Source organism: Pelophylax lessonae (assembly GCF_965119305.1).
Source record: "Pelophylax lessonae genome assembly, chromosome: 4".
Classification (NCBI taxonomy): Eukaryota; Metazoa; Chordata; class Amphibia; order Anura; family Ranidae; genus Pelophylax; species Pelophylax lessonae.
In genome coordinates this window covers 466,601,502-466,623,263 of record NC_138771.1, presented here as the reverse complement: position 1 = coordinate 466,623,263, position 21,762 = coordinate 466,601,502, and the positions used below count along the sequence as shown (strand labels likewise).

The window sequence follows — 21,762 nt, the reverse complement described above, 5'->3', positions numbered from 1 at the left end:
CAGCCGGGTGCCGGTCCAGGCACGTGGGTGGTTTAACTGGAGCACTGGGCTGTGGAGGGGACGGGAGCGGCCAGCTCAGGCTTTCATCAGCTTGCTGAGTGGCTCAGTCGGGTGCCGGTCCAGGCACGTGGGTGGTTTCTGACCATATATATGGTCATGATCTTTCCTGAGCTTGGACCAGTACTGTGATGTCAGCCGACAGCGGGGTTCAGCCGTCTGCTAAAAACAGGTCACTTAAGTGCAGAACAAACTACACTTCTGTGATCCATGGGAGCTTTGAGCCTCTGTCAGGTTCTTACTGATGTCTGTTTCCCCGCAGGAACGCAGCAATTAAAAACTGATTCAATACAAAAGTAAATTAATCGCTTGCCGACCAGCCGCCGTAGTTTTACTGCAGCAGGTTGGCTCTGTCCCGTGAAACGATGTACCTGTACGTCGCTTCGCTGGACTGCTATTGGGTGCGCACGCATGAGCAGATTGGCCACAGGGGGAGCCAATCAGCCAGGCAGTTGTGTCCGCCGGGCATCCGCGATCGCTCCCCGTGGAGACAGAACAGCAGTCTGCCGTTGTAAACACAGCAGACCACTGTTCTGTCAGTAATGAACACAGAGTTCCTCTTATTTAGGAACACAGGTCTCTGTGTTCATGCAGAAAGCCCATCCCCCATACAGAAAGCACCCCCTAGGGACACATTTTCCCTTTGATCGCATCTGGTGTTAACCCCTTCCCTGCCAGTGTCGATGGTACAGTAACGGTGCATATTTTTTGCACTGATTACTGTAGTAATGTCACTGGTGTCCCCCCCAAAAGTGTAAAAAATGTCAGGTGCCCAATCTGTCCACCGCAATGTTGCAGTTCCGCTAAAAACTGCTGATCGCCGTCATTACTAGTAAAAAAAATAAAATAAAAATGACAAATCTTTCCCTTAGTTTGTGGATGCGATAACTTTTGCGCAAACCAATTGATATATTTTTTTTATATCGTTTTTTTTTTTTTTTTTTGTTCCAAAAATATGTAGCATAATACATATTGGCCTAAAATGATGAAAAATTTAGATTTTTTAATTTCTTTATTTGGATAGCAGAAAGTAAAAAAAATTATATATATATATATATATATATATATATATATATATATATATATATATAAGGCAGGTATTGGTCATGTATCATTGGCCAGGACCTGCTGACAAAATCCCACTGTGTCTAACCACAGCGGGAGGATGCGTCCTGTGCCCAGAGGAGGCCAGCAACGTACAGGAAGTCACTGTGCCTGTTCTGGCTGCCCATCTGCATTCTATTGCAGCCAGACGGTCCTTAAAGTACAACTATAGACTAAACTTTTTTTCTCCTTCGTTCATTGAGGGACACAGCTCTTGTTCATCTTAACCATTGGGTTATACTTCCCCCTACAGGAGTAGGACACTAGGCAGAAAAAAAAAAGTCTGGCTACGCCTATGGCCAGTCCCAGGGGGTACTCTCCTTCTCTCTGCTAGTACTCAGGTTTTTTTTTTTTCTGCCTAGTCAAGAGTAAGGACATAGTTCCTTTCTGAGATCTCTGGTCCTGGCAATTTTTTCATTTTAGAATTTTTAGAATTCTTTTTTCTCCTGGATTTTTTCCTGTGAGATCTACAATCAACTGCCGGACTGGGCGAAGGGCTAAATATTCTAGATCCAGTGGTCACCCCAGTCTGGCCAGCGAGCACACGCAGACATCAGCTCCGCGCTAGGTCGGCCGCGACACAGCCACACCAGACAGGGGCTGGCCTGCGAGTTAAATGTCTCAGGAAGGTCGTATATGACCAGCTCTCGGGCACCGAGTCTGTGTTCCTCCTGACAGACAGGACAAGAGAAAGTTCTGTCTGGAGCAGTGCCTGTCTGGATCCTGGTATGGTAAATAACTGGACCCCTCCATGGGACGGTTGGACCCCTGGGTGGGGGCAGGGTGCTGTGCTGGCAATGGGGGCATTGGGTGCGCCGCCGGTGACCGGGCGATCGGCTGTGGGGTGGAGGCTGTACCTGGTGGGGCTTTTTTGAGGGCCCCCCTTCTGCCTGTGACATTTTCTGAGGCCTAGGGTACCCTCCTGGTGCCACGCAGGCTGCCATTTTCTTGTAGCGTGTGTGCTTAATGCACGGCGGCCATGTTTGTGGAGTCCGGTGGCCATTTTTCCAGTGGTTTGCTATTGAAAATAGCAGCAGCCATGACAGTGGAGCCCTCTGGGTGCGATTTTGGCAGTGGGAGCCCCTCCTCCCCTGGTGCTGGCTCCTGGATCTTTTCATTTCATGATAGCCCTTCGTGCAGTGCAGATTCTCCTGGTAGCTACAGTGCCTGGTTTCTGTGGGGTGGTGAGTCTGGTGGGGGTCCTCTCCCTCTTTACTGAGGATCAATTGGTGCTCTGTGGCTGGCAACCGGGTGGGCTGCCAGAGTGATGGGGGTTGTCCCTTAGCAGTGTTTTACACTTTTTTGTGGGATCCTCCTGGTGACTCATGGAGTCTTTGGTGTACATCTACCCACCTGATCCCCTCTCTGAAGCTGCGGGGGCCTCTGGGACCCATCCATCATCCATCAATACACTGACGGCGGTCCTGGAGTCCTTGGTGTCCCGGGTGGAGGGACTTTTGGGCGATGAGCTGGCAAAAAGCTCTCCCCGCCGCCCACTGCCTCATCTGTCTCACCAGATCCTAAATCTGGTTCAGCCGTCGCGGACATGGGTCACCCTGCTGTGTCTGGGACCACGCACCCTGAAACCTCAGATAGCGAAATGGATTCCTCCACTTCTGCAAGCGTGCAAGAAAAGGCGCTGGTGGATGCACTGATTGTAGCTGTGCATAAGACCTTAAAGATTGAGGACGCAGCTGAAGCTGCGGCGGAGGTCCAGGTTCCCTTTGGCATTCACAAGCCATCCAGAGAGGAAAAGGTGTTCCCTTTCCCCTCCTATTCTGACAGAATTGTCAATAAAAAGTGGGGACAACCAAAGTGTCCCCTTGGGGTCCCGAAGCGATTTTGCTAGGCGATACCCCTATGAGGAGTCCCTTTAATAAGTGGACTGTTCCACTGGTGGTGGACCCTTCGGTTTCCAGATTGAGCAAGGCAACCATGATTCCGGTTGAAGAGTCTCCGGCCTTTAAGGACCCGGCTGACGGGAAGGCCCAGGCTGTGGCCTGCGATGTGTACACTCTGGCTGGTACTCTGCCCTGATGTTGCAGACTCTGACCGAATTGGCTAAGCTTTTGTGTTGTGACCTGGAGGGGGAGTAGCTCCCCCTACCTTTGCTGTGCTGGCAGACCAGCTGGTCCAGGGGCTGCAGTTTATCTGTGATGTTTCTTTGGATGCAGCTCCCCTAGTGGCTTGTCGCTCTGTTTCGGCAGTGATCCTTCGGTGCGTCTTTTGGCTCAAATGCTGGTCTGCGGACCAGACTTCTAAAAAGGCCTTGACTGATCTACCCTTTCAAGGAGATTGCCTGTTTGGTGCTACCCTGGATTACATCATTAAAGGTCTCACAGGGAGAGAAGAGTATCTTTCTTCCACAGGTTAGGGTAAGGACCCTCGTCGTAGAAGTGGGCCCTCCTTCTCAGTTCATAAGAAGTTTTTTCATCCCTCAGGATCGACTGGCAAGGGATCTGAGCCCTTCGGGGCCTCCTCTGTAGGATCCAAGCGAACTTGGTCTGGCAAGTCAAGAGCGAGCTTCTACAGACCCACGGACAAGGCCCCTTCAGCATGAAGATGTGCCCTCACCCATATCAGGGGTGGGGATGTCTTTCCCTGTTCCTGGAACCGTGGACTCCCCTGGTACAAGTCAGGTGGGTCCAAGAGGTAATTTGGTTCATCTACAAGAGCGAGTTCCGTTCTTAACCTCCGGCAAGGTTCTTCCTTCCAACGTTTGACTATCCCCAGTTTGCTTACAGGCTCTTTTTGGGGCGGTGCAAGACCTTTTACTTTAAAGGGTGATGGTCCCAATTCCGACTTCTGAACCTGAACGTTTTCATGGGATTTACTCAAACCGGTTTACAGTCCCCAGGAAGGAAGGCATGGTGTGTCCAATTGTGGACCACAAGGCGCTGAACTGCTTTTTGCAGATGCAGAAGTTCAGAATGGAGTCCGTTCGCACAGTGGTGGCTTCTCTGCATCAGGGATTTTTCTTGCCTGCATTGACATCAAGGACGCTTATCTTCACATTCCAACATGTCTGTCTCTAGCACTTCCTCCACTTTGCTGTGGGAGAGGAGCATGATCAGTTTGTGGTGTTACCCGTTGGTCTCGCTTCTGCTCCTGGGGTTTTCAAGATAGTGTTGGCCCGGTGCTAGCATTGTTATGCCAATCGAGGATCGCGGTACTGGGCTACTTGGACGACCTCCTTCTGCGAGCGGAGTCTGCTACTGCTCTTGTGGAAAACCTGGAAATCACGATACGAGCTTGAGGGTGTTTGGTTGGATTCTGAATTTTCAGAAGTCTACTCTGGTTCCGTCCACAAAGCTGGATTATCTGGGTCTGACTCTGGACTCGGCCTTAGCCAGAGTGCTCCTTCCTCTGGACAAACTCCAGAAACTGCAGGCAGTAAATTGTCTCCTACTGTCCAGCAGATGGTAAGCTCTCCGGACTTGCATGCAGGTGCTGGGCCTGATGGTGTCTACCTTCAAGGCGGTTCCGTTTGCACAGTTCCATAGGAGGTCCCTGCAATGGAGATTTTCGCCAAATGGGACAAGAATCCAGTCTCTGGACAATCCGATCCGGCTGAGCCGGGGAATGAAATAGTCCCTAATATGCTGGCTTTGTTATTCGGCGCTTTGGCTGGGAAAATCCTTCCTCCCTTTGTGTTTGACAGTGGTCACCACGGATGCCAAGCCTATCCGGCTGGGGAGGCGCCCTTGGCAAAATTTCTGCTCAGGGGGTCTGGTCACTGGAAGAGTCCAGACTACTGATCAATGTCTTTGAACTCCGAGTGATTAGACTTTGCCTGGAACATTGGACGGATCGTCTTCAGGGATTTCCAGTGCGCATTCAATCAGACAATGCCACGGCCGTGACTTATGTCAGTCACCAGTGAGGCACAAGAGGTGTCCTGGTGGCTTTGGAGGTAGCCAGCATTCTAAGGTGGGCAGAACGGTTCTTTCGAGCCCTCTCTGCCGTACATATTCCCAGGGTGGAAAGCTGGCAGGCGAATTACCTCAGTCAGCAGGCATTGGACGAAGGGGAGTGGTCCCTTCATCCGGAGGTCTTTCATCAGTTGTGTCTCCGGTGAGACATCCCCAAGGTGGATCTGTTGGCGTCCTGGCGCAACAGGTGCAGAGGTTTGTGGCCCAGTCACGGGATCCTCTGGTGGATGCCACGGATGCGCTGGTGGCCCTGTGGCGTCAGTATCGTCTGATTTTATGCCTTCCATCCTCTCAAGCTTCTGCCAGGACTTTTACACAGGATTGAGGCAGAAGGGATTCTGTTCATCTTAGTGGCCCCGGGCTTGGTACGCCGATCTGGTGTGGTTGGTCGCAAATGTTCCTTGGAAGCTTCCTTTCAGGGAGGATCTGCTGCCCCAAGGACCAATCTTCCACCCTGCTTTTCAGTCGCTGGTTTTGACGGGTTGGCTGTTGAATGCCAGGTGTTGATGGATAGAGGTTTGTTGGTGATTCCAATGCTGGTAAAAGCTAGGAAATCTATCTAGGATAATCTACCATCGTACATACATTGTGGGATGTGAGCCTCTTGGGGTTCATCCTCGCTCTTTTTTTCGGTGGCTCGGATCTTGACCTTCCTTCAATGGGGTGTTAAGCAGAAACTGGCCTTGAGTACTATCAAGGGTGAGGTGTTGGCTCCAGCGGTCTTCTTTTAACAGCCCTTGGCCACATTCTTTGGTGCATACTTTTTTTCATGGAGTTAGGCACTTGACCCCTGCAGTGCAGTCTCTGTTGCCGCCTTGGACCTCAATTTGGTGCTCTGTCCTCCAGAAGCCTCCTTTTGAGAATCTTCGGGAGATTCCCCTGCTTATGCTGTCCCAGAAGGTGGCCTTTTTGGGGGCTTTCACCTCTGCGTGCAGGGTGTTGGAATTGGCGTTATTACCATGTCGTTCACCTTACTCGGTGGTTCTTTGCCCCTGTCTGTCGTTTCTTCCTCAGGTTGTCTCTGATTTTCATTTAAATGAAGATGTTGTGCTGCCTTCCCTGTGTCCCAGGCCAAAACATACGAAGGAAATTGCCTTGCATGCTTTGGATGTGGTTTGGGCGATTAGGGTGTACCTGGCAGCTCCGGAGACTTTTAGGAAATCAGACTCACTATTTGTGCTTACCGATGGGCCTCGAAAAGTTGTCCGCTTCCTCTGCGGCCATTTCCACATGGATCAGACAGATGGTGATGTAGGCCTATTCCATCAAGTGTCCGGTTCCTTCTTTCCCTGTCAAGGCGCACTCTACTCGGGCACTCAGTGCCTCCTGGGCCTTCCGTCAGGCGTCAGTGACGCAGATTTTCAAGGCGGCCACCTGGTTGTCGGTGCACACTTTCACAAAGTTCTATAAAGTGGATGTGTTGGCATCTGCAGATGCTTCCTTTGGTCGCAAGGTTTTGCAGGCTGCTGTTCAGAAGGCCTGGTCCTCTTTGAGGGTGTATTGTTTTTTCAGGTGAGCTCCAGTTGTTTTGGTTGAGCTCCCATTTACCTGGTTGGCTAATGTTTAGCCCTGGGAATTTTCTTTTCTGTTCCTACCCCTCCTGTTGAACACTGCTTTGGGACGTCCCAGTGGTTAAGAAGATCAGGAGCTTGTGTCCGTCAATGAACGAAAAAGAAAATGGGATTCATGACTTACCGTAAAATCCATTTCTCTGATGCTCATTGACAAACACAGCACCCACCCCTCTGTGGAGTTGTAATTCTTCTGACACTGCTTGTAACACAACTGAGTACCTAGCTATAGCAGAGAGAGAGAGTATACCCCCTGGGATTGCCCATAGGTGTAGCTAGACTTTTTTTCTGCCTTATGTCCTACTCCTGTTGGGGGCAGTATAACCTAATGGTTAGGAAGATCAGGAGCTGAGTCCATCAATGAACATCAGAGAAATGGATTTAAAGGTAAGTCAAAAATCCCATTTATTTTCATTTTGGAAAAAGTACAGAAGGGTTATAACCCCTGTCAGTTTTTTTTTTTTTTTTTTTTTGTAGCCCCACCATCTGTGTCCTATTGGGGAGATTTCCCTTCACTTGCTGTCCCATAGCCAAACAGGAAGTGAGAGGAAATCCCTGCAAATTAGGGGAATTCCCCAGGTCACCAAAGCTCGTGTCCGCATTGGAAGATTTCCCCATTATTACTTTTCTGGGGACATCCCAAAATATGGAATTTTCTTTAACTTTCAATGAGAATGGTAAACTGGACATATAGAGAAAGTGAATCTCGCTAACGAGGACACAGACAGCAAAAAAAAACTGACAAGCATTCTAATCCCTCTGTACTCTATCCAAAACGCAACAAAAAATTTTGCCTTTTAGTTATACTTTAAGTGATTAAAGGGGTTTCTTAGTCCATTTCAATTTTCCTGTATCTGCAGCTACAGCTGTGAGCTTTAGACTTAAATTTTCTCTCTTATAGGTTCATCTTCAGATCCATTTGGCGAATTTGCTGATTTTAATTCACACGCTACTCAGTCTTCCGTCTACCCTGCCTCACAAGGTAAACAAGGCAATCCGTCTCTTCTCATCATAGAATATATAGATAGCCAAAAGCGGAGCTCTGCCTCACTTCTGCATCCCACATTGCAATGTATACAGCAAAGAGACCTATAAAGAGACACCATTACTGCATTGTGGACCATAGACACACAGAGAAGCATTTCATAATCTCCCGGAAGTGGGGATGGGTACCGGTCAAAAAAAAAAAAAAGGGGGAGAAGGACGCAGATAAGAGAAGCTTCTTCTGTTGGGTGGAGCTCCACTTTAACTGTATTTGAGCACCACAAACTGAAAACGCAATCTAATTATTTTTAAAATTCAAAGTAAACTTACCCATCCATGTTTCCTTGCCTTGTTTTGTTAATAAATCACTTTGAAAAACACCCAGATAATGATTCTTTTAGATGAGTGCCCTTGTGTTGATATATTCATTTCTGGTCAAACCCTGTTGTTTATGAATACATCCCTGAAGTCAGAAACATTTCAACCAGTTCAGCTCTTTGGACAAAGAGTGAACCTTTAATGCAGTTGCAGCCAACAGCCAGCCCGTGTGCGTTTTGTTCAGCTTAATAGCTGTGGATCGCCTTCACATGGCCAGCAGCGTGGTGCAAAGCGCCCCCCTCCTCCCATGGTTCCCAGGCTCTCCCTCTGTTACCGGTGATGGAACACAACCGCTGACTAGGGGAGGGAGATTGCTGTAAGACCAAGACAAATCCGTGCCTCGAGCTCACATGTAAAAAAATGGAACCAGAAGTGATGTCACTTCCAGTTTCAAATGCACCATTTGCTGGCTAGTACAGCCAGGGGACACATTTAACCAAGCCGATATGTGCTTGGTTAGATGGCGTGAAGGGCAGGGGAGTCCGTTAGATGGTATGAAGGGCAGGGGAGTCTGTTAGGCCCCTAATGTCTCCATAAAGTGCACCTGTCATCTGCCCAATGCTATCACATAAAGGTTTATTAACCCTTGTAATAGTAATCAAGTAAAATAAAAATGTAAAAAAATAATGCTGAAACCCTCGTTGCCCCGCACACTTTCGCAAATGTAAGCATCGGGTGTGCATGCGTATGCAAACCGCAGTTGCATCATGTGTGACTTATTGTCTTGAACATCTGAGTGAGAACACGAATTCTAGCACAAGAGCTGCTGGTTAACTGTAAATTGATGAGATGTGAAGGCTTTTAAAGCGTCACCTATGGTTATTTTTGGGCACCATCGTTTTTGGCGATATGGGTGCTTGCAATTTTAGGAAATTGAATGTTTGGTATCTATTTACTCGATGCAACCTCATCTTTTATATTTTAACCAAAAATGGGTATTACATAGTTTTTGCACTAAAATTAATTTTAATATATTTTTTCCTAAAAATTTGCATTTTATAAGCAGTTACGCAAATATCATGTGACACAAAAATTGTGCAACTATCACCTTTTTATTCCGGTGCACCTCTGCTTTCAGAAAATATAAAATGTTCTGGGGGGTTTAATTAATTTTATTGCCAAAATTTAGGATTTTCACATGTATGCGACAAATAAAAAAAAAAAATTGCTCTGGAGCCAAACTGGTTAACAAGCTTATGCGTGCAAATCTCTGAGTGCTGAGCATTTTTGTTAAAGAAGTGTGACCCGTTTTCAACAAACAGCAGGCCGAAGCCCGCGGTTGGGCTGACTTCACAGAGACTGTTCAGGCTGGGGAAAGATCATGTCCATATGGTCTTGAGCTACTGAAAGCCTGAGCGAGCCGCTCCTGCCCTCCCTACAGCCCATCGCTCCATCGAGCGTGGGGGGAGTTGGTGGCAGAATAGAGAGCCGATGACTGACGGTCACCAGCTCTCTGCTCACGGGCACCGAGAACCGAGCAATTGGCGGTCTTTGATCGACCAGTTCTGCATCTTACAGCCGGCGGTCCGATGCTGCATCCAGCTAGGTGTGTATGATTTAGAAAAAAAAAAACACACTTTTAATTAGAGGCGCTGCTTGTAGCTTTAACCAAGCTTTTAGCATTTTAGCAGGCTTAAGCAATGAAGGTTACCAAAATCCTTTTCAACCCTGCTTGGGTACAAAGAGGAACTCGCTAATGAGGTGATGTGCATTGTAGCCTAATGAGCCAAGCTGGAAGTAAGGAGTTAAAACCCGAAACTGCACAGCTGCTGTGTCTGTAAGGTGGACTCCTGGTTGTACAGTTTTGCATGGGTTTTTTACCCTGTGAGGCCCCAGGCAGCAGTAAAAGCCTGACAAAGTTATTTACCTCCTAGAAAAGATTTGGTTGAAGTTGAACTATAAGAGTAAAGGAGATTGTTGTGTTGATCCCAATGTAATATCTGTGTAGATATCCCAGGGAAAGACCCAAAAAAGTCGAATAGCTATGTTCCCACCTCTGATACTGTAGGAACTTTGACAGGATACACTAAAAGAAATGTCAACCAGAGTTTCAACTATTCTAGAATATCTTCAGACATTCCGATTTGCGTTTTCAGACGTTAATGTTGCTGTTTTTTTTTTTTTTTTTGTAGCTCCTGCAGCAACAGGTAATGGAGATTTTGGAGACTGGGCAGCCTTCAGCCAACCATCGTCCACCCCCACAACGCCTTCAGCAGAGTTGTTTGGGGGATCGCAACATAGTACAGAGTTATTTGCTGGCTCTGCAACTCACACCGCCCAAGCTCCTTCCAACGCCCCAGACCTCTTTGACCTCATGGGAGCCTCACATGCCACTATGAGCACATCCCAGAGCATGAACCTATCAATGATGAGCTCCAGCACAGTGGGCGTTTCGCTGCCCATGTCAAGATCGCAAGTAAGTCCTATTTGGATTCTAGTGGACAAGCCTGGTAATGGTTTGATTTTTGTTAGAAACAAGTTTTGCTTTATCAGTTTATACCCAGACAAAGTGGGCCGAATTGGCCCAGGGCATCTGATGGGTGCACAACAGTTACTGGCAAGAAAAAGGATACAACAAACTCCACAGTGCTCAGTTTTTCAATTTCACAAATAAGACCTATTTTAGCCACTTGACCTCCGGAAAGTTTTACCCTCTTCATGACCAGGATATTTTATTTGCTATTCAGCACTGCGCTACTTTACCTGGTAATTGCTTGGTCATGCAACACTACGCAAATTACATTTTTATCATTTGTTTTACACAAATACAGTGTTCTCTTGGTGGTATTTGATCGCCACTGTTTTTTTTTTTTTAATTTATTACGTAAATGAAAAAAGACCAAACGGTTAAAAAAAATTATATTTTCTACTTTCTGTTAGACTTGAGGTGATTGTAGCCGTATTAGTGCGCTTGCGACAGAGACAATTAAGTACTGTCAATGATGCTTTTTTTTATTTGCACTAACATACAATTTTTCAGGACAAGCTTTCGGGGTATGTCCCCTTCATCAAGGCCCAAGCAGTACTGATTCACAAAAGATTTAGCAGAATGGTAAAAAAAAAAAAAAACAACCTCTAAGCCAAAGGAAAAAACAAAAAAACATAAACATATGTAACTTGTCAATGGTAAAAAAAACTAACATAGTTAGGAGGGAGAGCTATAGACTGGGGGGGGGGGGGGGGGGTGATAGTCACAGAGGGGGTCGTAAAACTGTTGAATGAGTAAGGAAACCCATATCTAAATTTAAGTCGTTTTTTTGTGTCAAAAAGAAGTATCATTCTTCAAAAGATTTCCTTCCTTTCCTGGATAGTTCTGAAATTCCCTTTAAGAACTAAAACATTGAGGTATTAAATTTAGATATGGGTTTCCTTACTCTTAATTCTACATTTTTACGACTGGTTTTCTCCTTTTTGGCTTAGAGATTTTTTTTTTTTTACCTATCTGCTAAATCTTTTGTGAATCAGTACTGCTTGGACCTTGATGAAGGGGACATACCTCGAAAGCGTGTCCTGGGAAAATTGTATGTTAATGCAAATAAATAAAAAGTATCACGGACAGTACTCAATTGTCTCTGTCTACTTTGTTACAAAGTATATTCAATAGAAAAAATTGTATTCTGCTACGTCTTTTGTAAAAAAAAAAAAATCCAAATAGGTGTACACTAATTGGTGTTTGCAAAAGTTATAGCGTCTACAAACTGCGGTATATATATTGGCATTGACATCGCTATACTGTAATAGCGGTGATCAGCGACTTATTGTGGCACTGTGATAGGCAATCTGGCGCTGACATCTCTAGTGACACTAATACAGCAATCAGTAATACTGTACACTGCCTGGAAAGCGGTTGATCGTCTGCATAACATGTAATGTGTGCTGACTTTGCTTTCTGATCTGGCTGTGTTTTCTCCCTGCTTTTCAGGGAGAAGAAACAGCCAGATTCCTGTTCCCATGTACACAGAGTTCTGTAATTTTGTAAACCGATCAGCAGGTTTCGGGCAAAATCATTGGCTGAAATCTGCAGCCAAACCTGTGTGGTGTCCAATCACAGCACAGGTCGACAGGGGGAGTGCGCAAGTGTGCCCCAAACCCGGAAGAAGGCTTATCACATACATATTCGTGAATGTGCCTGTACCTGCCACCCGCTAGCAGTATATTTAGGAGTCAGCAGGGAGTTAAGCAAATTTCTCATTCCTTAATTGACAGACACAGCTCCTGATCTTCTTAACCATTGGTTTATACTGCACTCTACAGGAGTGGGACACTAGGCAGAAAAAAAGTCTGGCTATGCCTATAGGCAGTCCCAGGGGGTATATTCCCTCTCTCTACTATAAGTACTCTGCCTAGTTAGGAGTAAGGACCTAGTTACTTGCTGGGGTCTCTGGGCCTGGCAATTTTTTCTTTTTGCATAGACATTTTTCTCCTGTTTTTTTTCTGTTAGATTTACAATCAACTGCCAGACTGGGCGACAGGCTGGATAATCTAGATTCAGTGGTCACCTCAGTCTGACCAGCGAGCGCGCGCAGGCCTCAGCTCCGCTCCAACATAGCCCCACCTGGACGGGGCTTGCCTTGCGAGTTAAACGCCTCGCGAGGTCGCATACAACAGGGTCTTGGCCTGAGTCGCAGAGTTCCTCCTGGCTGACAGCCCCTTAATTCGATGGAGAGGAGGTTTTGTCTTGAGCGGTGCCCGCCTAGTTCCTGGTTTGGTGAGTAGCTGTCCCCCCCTCTCCCGCCTGGAGGGTTTTGGGGTGGACATGGGCCCCTCCTTGGGATGGTCGGAACCCCCCCCCCCCCCCCCCGATTCCCCTCCTTCCTGTCAGGCAACCCCCCCCCCCCTTAATTTGTCCCCCCCCCCCCATCCCACCCCCCTACCTCCTTCACCTATGCTGGGGCTGTGTGGGTGGTCTGGTCCACCCCTTGGGGTCTATGGCTGGACAGGGCGACTGGACGATCGACTGTGCGGGGGGGGTTTGTACTTTGTACTTGGTCTAAGCTCCTGCCTGGACCTGTCCTTAAGGCCTAGGAATCCCACCTAGGTCCATAGGAGCCTCGTAGTGTCATGCGCGGTGGCCCTTTTGCGGTGGTTTGCCATTGAAAATAGCAGCCATGACAGAGCCCTGTGGGTGGCGTTTTCAGCGGTTTGAGCCCCTCCTCATCCCCTGGTGCTAAATTCTGGAACTTTTCACTTCCTGATCGTTGAGTACAAATTATCCTGGAGGCTGCATACTCAAGTCTTTGGAGCACATCTCCCCACTTGATCCCCTCTCTGAGGCTGCGGGGCCCTCTGGGTCCCAACCGTCCATCGATGCACTGATGAAGGTCCTGAAGTCCTTTGTGTCCCAGGTGGAGGTGGTTTCGGGCGACGGGTTAGCAAAAAGCGCAAAAAGGTGCTGGGGAAGCACTGATTGTATCTGTGCGTGAGACCTTAAAGATGGAGGACGCAGCTGCAACGAAGGCGCAGGTTCCCTTTGGCACTCCCAAGCCATCCAGTGTGGCAAAGAGGTTTCCTTTCCCTGCCTATTTTGTCAGAATTGTCACTAAAGAGTGGGGGCGATCAAAGCATCTCCTTGGGGTCCCTAAGCGATTTGCTAGGCAATACCCCTATGAGGAGTCCTTTCTTAAAAAGTGGACCCCCCCAGTTTCCAGATTGAGCAAGGCAACCATGATTCCGGTTGAAGAGTCCCCGGCCTTTAAGGATCCGGCTGACAGGAAGGCAGAGGCTGTGGCCCGAAATATGTACACTGTGGCTCTCTGGCTAGTTCGGCACTGAGGCCGGGATTCACCATTGCCCTTGTGACTGAGTGGGCTAAGTTTGTATGCCGTAACCTGGAAGGAGATTAGCTCCCCCCTGCCTTTGCTGAGCTGGCAGACCAGGAGATCACCTGTTTGGAGCTACCCTGGATGACATTATTAAAGGTCTCACAGGAGGAAAGAGTACCTTTCTTGCACATGCTACTATGGGCAAGGACCCTCATCGTAGATGTGGGCCCTCCTCGGCTCATAAGACGTTTTTTCGTCCCTCAGGGTCGACTGACAAGGGCCTAGAAGACTTTCAGGGCCTCCTCTGGAGGACTAAAACGAACCTGGTCTGGCAAACCGAGGGTGGGTTTCCCCAGACCCGTGGACAGGGCTCCTTCAGCATGAAGGTGTAACCTCTTTTGTATCGGAGATTGGGGGACAACTTCGCTGGTTTCCCGACACGTGGACTTCCCTGGTACAAGACAAGTGGGTCCACGAAGTCATTCGGTCTGGCTACAAGATCGAGTTTTACTCTTGTCCCCCGGCAAGGTTCTTTCCTTCTATCTTGCGCCTGTCCCTGGACTGCTTACAGGGTCTGTTTGGGGCAGTACAAGACCGGTTACTTCAAGGGGTGATTGTGACGTTTTCAGGGTTTTTACTCAAACCTGTTTACAGTTCCCAGGAAGGAAGGCAAGGCACATCCAATCCTGGACCTCAAGGCGTTGAACTGCTTTGTGCTGTTGCTTGCCTCTATCAACATCAAGGATGCTTACCTTCACATTCCAATATGTGCCAGTTACTAGCGCTTCCTCCGCTTTGCCGTGGGAGAGGAGAAATTTTCAGTTTGTGGCGTTATCCTTTGGTCTCGCCTCTGCTCCTCAGGTCTTCACAAAAAAGCATTAGCCCCGGTGCTAGCATTGTTACGCTAGCGGGGGATCACGGTACTGGGCTACTTGGACAACCTTCTTCTGCAAGCAGTCTCCTACTGCTCTTGTGGAAAACCTGGAAATCACCATACAAACTCTAAGGGAGTTTGGCTGGATTCTGGATTTTCAGAAGTCTGCTCTGGTTCCGTCCACAAAGCTGAACTATCTGGGTCTGACTTTGGACTCAGCCTTAGCCAGAGCACTCCTTCCTCTGGACAAACGTCAGAAACTGCAGGCTGCAATTCATCTCCTGCTGTCCAACAGATGGTCATCCCTCTGGGCCTGATGGTGTCTACCTTTTTGAGGCGGTTCCGTTCCATATGAGGTCCCTGCAAAGGGAGATTCTTGCCAAATGGGACAAGAATCCGCAGTCTCTGGACAATCAGAGGGAGTCCCTTATATGGTGGCTTCGTTAACGGGCGCTTCGGCTGGGCAAACCCTTCCTCCCCTTGTTTTGGACAGTGGTCACCATGGATGCCAGCCTGTCCGGCTAGGGAGGCATTCTGGGCAGAAATTCTGCTCAGGGGCTCTGGACGTTGGAATGGAAGAGTCCAGACTACCGATCAATGTCTTGGAACTCCGAGCGATCAGACTGTGCCTGGAACATTGGACAGATCGTCTTTTGGGATGTCCAGTGTGCACTTAATTGGACAATGCCACGGCTGTGGCTTATGTCAATCACCAGGGGGCACAAGAAGTGTCCTGGCGGCTCTGATGGTACCCAGCAGTCTGAGGTGGGCAGAACAGTTTGTTCCAGCCCTCTTAGCTGTACACATTCCCGGGGTGGAACACTGGCAGGCGGATTACCTCAGTAGGCAGGCGTTGGGCCAAGGGGAGTGGTCCCTGCATCCGGAGGCGTTTCATCAGTTGTGTCTCCGGTGGGGCAACCCCGAGGTTGATCTGTTGGTGTCTTGGCTAAACAGAAAGGTGCAGAGGTTGCGGTTTGTTCACGGGATCCTCTGGCGGACGCCACGGATGTGCTGGTGGCCCCGTGGGGTCAGTATCATCTGCTTTACGCCTTCCCTCCTCTCCAGCTTCTGCCAAGACTTCTACGCAGGATCAAGGCAGAAGGGATTCCGGTCATCGTAGCGACTCCAGACGGGCCTCGCCGGGCTTGGTACAATGATCTGGTGCAGCTGGTCACCGACGTTCCTTGGAAGCTTCCTCCCAGGGAGGATCTGCTGTCCCAAGGGCCAATCTTCCATCCTTCTTTACAGTCGCTGGCATTGACGGCTTGGCTGTTGAACGCCAGGTGCTAATGGATAGAGGTTTGCCTGAGTCAGTGATTCCAACGCTGTTAAAAGCTAGGAAATCTACTTCTTGATCTACCATTGTATGTGGAAGTCGTACATTGCGGGGTTGCGAGTCTTTTGGAGTTCATCCGTGGTGTGAGTCTTTTGGGGTTCATCCTCGCGCTTTCTCTGTGGCTCGGGTCTTGACCTTCCTTCAACGGGGGGTTGAGCAGAAACTGGCCTTGGGTACTATCAAGGGTTAGATGTTGGACTGAGCGGTCTTCCTTCAACGGCCCTTGGCCACATACTCCCTGGTGCATACCTTTCTTCAGGGGGTTTGTTTCAAATGAGCTCTAGTTGTTTTGGTTGAGCTCCTGTTTACCTGGTTTGCTATAGTTAGCCTTGGTAATTTCTTTTTCGCTGTTCCCACTCCGTTTAACACTGCTTTGGGACGTCCCAATGGTTAAGAAGATCAAGAGCTGTGTTCATCAATGAACGAAACAGAAAATTATTTTTGAATTACTGTAAAATCCATTTCTCTGATGTTCGTTGACGGACACAGCACCCACCCCTCTGCGGAGTTGTAATTCTTCTGGCACTGCTTGTAACAAAACTGAGTACCTATAGCAGAGAGAGGGAGTATACCCCCTGGCCAGACTTTTTTTTTTCTGCCTAGTGTCCTACTCCTGTAGGGGGCAGTATAACCCAATGGTTAAGAAGATCAAGAGCTGTGTCTGTCAATGAACATCAGAGAAATGGATTTTACAGGAAGTCAAAAATCCCCCTTTTTTTTTTTTCACTTTGCCAATTTAGAAAAAAGCGATATGTTCTCTTGTATAAAAACCATCCCCCTCCCCAACCCCACATAGTCGAGGGGAGGGAAGCCATCAGTAAATCCCCAGTGTATCAGATTTTGGAGGAGCATGTGATCCCCTCAGGATGCTGTGGTCAGCCTAAATATCCAATAGTGTCACCTGATGAGGAAGATATTAACCCTGTATAAATTCAGACACAAATCTAACACCGTTTTAGATCTTCCCCCTTCTAAAAATGCAAACTGCCTGCCTGGCCTCAATACTTTGAGTTAGTATACTTGACTGGTAGAGATCCAAGCACTGTCACTTTGGAGGAGATTACTGTGAAGTAAAATCACTGACAGAATGGAACGGGGGGGGGGGGGGGTTTGGGCAATTAGATGAGTATCAGTGGGTTGGGGGGTTCTTTGCAAGGCCTAGACTCGCTTTGCCCCTGCATAGGCTGTTGAGTATCGTAAGAACCTGTATTGTAGTAGAGCGAATGACAAATATTTTTCTTCTTAATATTACTTTGGCAGTTTCCATTCTTCTAAGGCCCACTTTTTTATGTTATCTAATAGTGGAGTGTCTTGAAGGTAGTTGCTGATCCAGTAAATATTTTGCACATGCAGGTCCTGCAATAATTGAGCCACATAAATCCAAATAAAATAACAAGTGTAGATAAATCAGGAGGCCAATTCTTTTCCCCGAACTGTAGCGCCATGGAGTAATCGGTTTTGAAAAATATGTCGATTGTCTCTATGGGCTAACAAAAAATCAACCATCTGCTGTAATGGCCTGTTATTCTAGGATACTTCACTTTGTGTAATTTAATACTTTTTTGTTTCTCAGCCCCTCCAGAACATCAGCCTCCAGAAACAGAACACACTTCTGGCATCTGGTGCAGACCTCAAAATGCCTGGAAAAACGTTGCCATCCACTTGGTCCGATCCTAGCGTCAACATCTCGCTCGATAGCCTGATCCCGGGTATGCAGCCCTGCAAACCAGCTCAACCCTCTCTCAATGCAATGATGCAACAGCAGAGTAAGTGATCCTCACAGATTGCAAATCTGTCTACCTGCCTGCTCTGGAGTAGCTGAGTAGAGTAAGAAAATCTCTGGGGTATGCAGCTTGAGTTAGGACACTTGAGTATCATTGTGCTTTTGTTCTGAAAGTCCTTGTTTCTTTGTTCCATGCTCAGAGTTTCAGTACTTCCCTTCCCTACATAATACTTTATGTGGCAGCCAGTGGAAAAGTCAAGGGGAATACTATAAAACTGTGTTTTTAAAACCTTTTTCAGTCAAGGCACCTTTTAGAATCATGCACAATCCTGGGACACACCAATCTGAGGACTCCTTCAACCGGGAGGTGCATCAGAGCGCCCACGCTTTTTTGTGTGTTCCAACACGTCACATTTTATTGAGCTGCTCTATGCGTGTGAAACATGCATAAGGGTGCCAGCAAGAGTATTAAAATTGCCCCGTACCAAAACACATTGTACCTATGATACCATGCAATTTAGCAGGAACAAACCTATGTGCATTTGCTAGATGAGTGGGGGGAGTGTCGCCTGTAGGTTGTAAGCCCCCTCCTAGCAGAACCCCCCCCTCCATCCCACCTAAATCACCTAATCAGGTCTCTTTAATCCTTTTCTTTGGTTGTATGTGAGCACTAATTCTATGGCTTTCTAAAGGAAACCCTTCCTAAGAGAAATATAGAGCCAGCCATTGGTGACTTTCCAGAACTGCATTCTTGTCTCAATTTCAGGGGGGGGGTTTACTTAAACTGGAGCACTTAGAATGTGGTGCGGCTGTGCATGGTAGCCAACCAGCTTCTAACTTCAGCTTGTTCAATTAAGCTTTGACAATAAAGCCTCAAAGATGCTTGGTTTCTATTCCATTGGTGATATACTGTATGTCCATCATAGCTTTGTCGCCATCACGCTGTCTCCGTCACTCTTATTATTGATCAGTAGATTGACATATGAAACCACCTTTTTTCTGTTCTTCTCCTGCAGATCTACAACAGCCCATGACGATGCTGCCACAGGGTTTTGCAAGTATGAACATTAGTGGAAGCCCAGGCATGATGCCCATCCGACCTCCAACTAGCCCTATGATAGCTGGCCCAATGCCAGGAGCCATGGGCATCCCGAACATGATGACCGGCACCATGGGGATGTCTGCTGTAGGAATCCCTCCAATGATGAACCAAGGCATGATGGGAATGCCCAACCCCATGGGAATGCCTGTGGGTTTGGCATCCGTTTCCATGCCTCCCAAACAAGATGCCTTTGCAAACTTTGCCAACTTCAGCAAGTAAAAGCTTTATCCGCCCTGTCCCACCCAATTCTGGGATATGAAGGATTTCTGAACACATGACGGCAAAGTGTGGGGGGGAAGGGAGAGGCAACCTGGAGGGCTGGAGAGCAGTGTCTAGTCCTCCATAACCTAAATCTTTTATAAATGAACTTACAGATGAGCTGTTTGTAGAGGGAATGGGGCTAAGGTCTGAAGAGACTGCTCTAGAAGGAGCATCAATGCCTTTTATGTACCAGACATGTTTAAGCGGGTATATACTGTCTGCCATCAGGGTACGCGACAGGAGCGCTTTGTCCACCCCCTCCCCTTTTTAATTCTGGGCTCCTGATCTACCTGGCTGTAATAGAATAACCACACACTTATCCCTACTTACCTTAACACATTCCTGCCCTCACCGACATCCAACTGGGCACCCATGCCACCACCTGGGAAGGATTTAATTTTTTTTAAATTATAATATATATGAGAAATTATCTATTTTTGTGATTTCGTCTGTTCAGTTGCTGCTTTGCATAAAGTAGGCCAGCATTTTTACTACACGAGTGATATGGTATCACCAGGGCCACATTGTGCTACAGCCAGGCTGGCCTCACTGCCGTGTGCCAGTTTTCTGGAATACCCATGACAAGTCATGTTTTTAGGATTTCTTTTATCTTCTCTTAATGGTACAATATGTCTCAAAAGATCAGTATATGTCACAGCTGAAAATAGGAAATCCTTAAACATGTTAGGGGTCTTGAGAAATATTGGTTTATATCATAGTGAAGCTGGGACTTTCTTTCTGTCACAGATTAAAAGATAACTGTATTTTTGGTACAGTTATTCTTTAAAGGATTCACTTCCTTCCCCTGCAACCCTTACACATACCTGCCCACATCCCATAGATTTGACGGTTGCTTTCCCACTGAAATTCTTCTGGCTGAGCACTGCATGAAGGAACTTCTGTTTATCCCTATGGGGAGGCCATCATTCATGGCTGACAACCTTTCCATGGTAAGGAGCAGAGCTGGACTCGCAGAGGTTCCGTGGAGAGTCTGTCCAGTTCCCAGGGCCACTCAGGGAAGATCTCTATGGACAGATAAGCAGAAGATTTTTTTTCTTGGGGGGCAGCTTTTGCAGAATTACTGTACTTTAAAAAGTCCTGTGCTTTATTTCATGTCATGCCAGCACTGGTTTAGTCACAGATAGGCAGGGACCTGTACTTTTGTGTCTCAATCAGGAAGGTGTCTTAACTGGCTGTGTCACAACCAGACTGTAGCCTTTAGTGGCTGTGCCACAACCAGAATAGGGCTTACATCAGTTGTGTCACAACCAGACTGGGGCCCTAAGTTGCTGTGTCCCAATAAGTATGGGTCCTCACTGCCCATGTTGGCAATAAGTGTGCCCTTAGTTCCTGTGTCAGGATCGCTTTTTCCTGTACTAGCTATTTCTTCTCCAGGATTTGGGTCTGCATTGATTGTGTTATAACGATTCTTGCACCTGCATGCTCTATTAAGATCATCACCTGCACGATCTGTCTCCCAGCTTGTCTGGTACCAGCTCCCCAGTGTTCCTCAACAAGATGTTTCATGCACAGTTGAATTGTTTCATATTACTAGCTTCTGGAAATTCTTCCCCTGTCATGGTGATCCTATGGCTTTAGTTCTTTCTGGAGTCACTGACCTTATCTGCATATATGTTTCCGGTCAGTGACTTCACAGTATTGAAGACAGACAAATCATCTTGACATCCAGTAAACAAGCGTTTCCAGAAGGTGGCCAGCAGTGGCAGCCATATATTTTTTTTTTTTTTTTTTTTTTTTTGTCATAGGCTTTCTGTACATTGCTTCACTTTGCAATTCACTTGTTGCTTTGCCTTTTACCCCTTTTTTTTTTTAAGCATAATAAAGTATCCACTTGGCGGTGACAGTGAATATAACAGATTACGTTTTGGGTAATCCTGGCACACAGACAGCGCCTTTGCTTTTTCCAAGTCTTCTCATCCTCCTCCAAAGTACTGCTTGTCCCCAGGTCTTAGCAGCAAGGCCTGACTCATCTAGGGCAGGCTCCTTGCAGTCTTCTGTGGCCAACTAAGATTCCCACAATCCTCTCATTCAGCTTTACAATTGATTCTGGGATTTTTAGCTGAGCCATAAAGTAGAGGCAAGGCTCCTTTTACCAGCTGCTATCCTCTACAAAGTGTGACTGATTTTAGATTTTATACAATTTTTTTCCCCCTCTCGCTCCCTTTCCTTTGTAAATAAGGCAGCAGCCGGTGTTGGGACTCAGTAATTAATTAAATACAGATCTATATTATTACTAAAGGTGAGCTTTAGCTGCCTTGAGATTTCTGGCTTGACATAAATAAATATATAAAAAAAATAAACACAACTTTTAATGTCTTATTTCTTTGCAAAAATGTTTCCTGACTTCTATCTGGTTATACGCAATTAGATCTTTTATTTCATTGACCAGCAAAAAATGTGATCTCTGTAACCATCACTAAGCCGGCTGAGGACTACCGATCAGGAAATCTGAAATGATTTGCTCTAGGGAATCTCTGTAGTATCCTTTGCATGCTGGATTCCTCTGGCGGATGGCCTTTTTGGAGCTTTGTAAATTTATAAAAAGACAGTGATTGATGTAAGTGTTAAAACTGAATTGTGAAATAAGCAAATATGCATTCTTTTGTGTGATTTGCGTATTTTTTTGCAGATCAGTGCAGTAATCTTGTGTTCAAATT

General features: G+C 47.1%; 1 protein-coding gene across 3 annotated transcripts in view; it reads left to right on the top strand.

Moving 5' to 3' along the window:
• The window catches only part of CLINT1 (clathrin interactor 1), a 170,178-nt gene extending 150,666 nt beyond the window's left edge, over positions 1 to 19,512 (top strand). For all 3 annotated transcript variants that reach the window (XM_082254541.1, XM_082254540.1, XM_082254539.1), the window contains exons 9-12: positions 7,566 to 7,646; positions 10,159 to 10,442; positions 17,572 to 17,764; positions 18,738 to 19,512. In XM_082254541.1, the coding sequence (XP_082110667.1) occupies positions 7,566 to 7,646; positions 10,159 to 10,442; positions 17,572 to 17,764; positions 18,738 to 19,042 (863 nt within the window). In that variant the 3' untranslated portion in view covers positions 19,043 to 19,512. The remainder of the gene's footprint in view (positions 1 to 7,565; positions 7,647 to 10,158; positions 10,443 to 17,571; positions 17,765 to 18,737) is intronic.
• Positions 19,513 to 21,762: the final 2,250 nt, after the last annotated feature.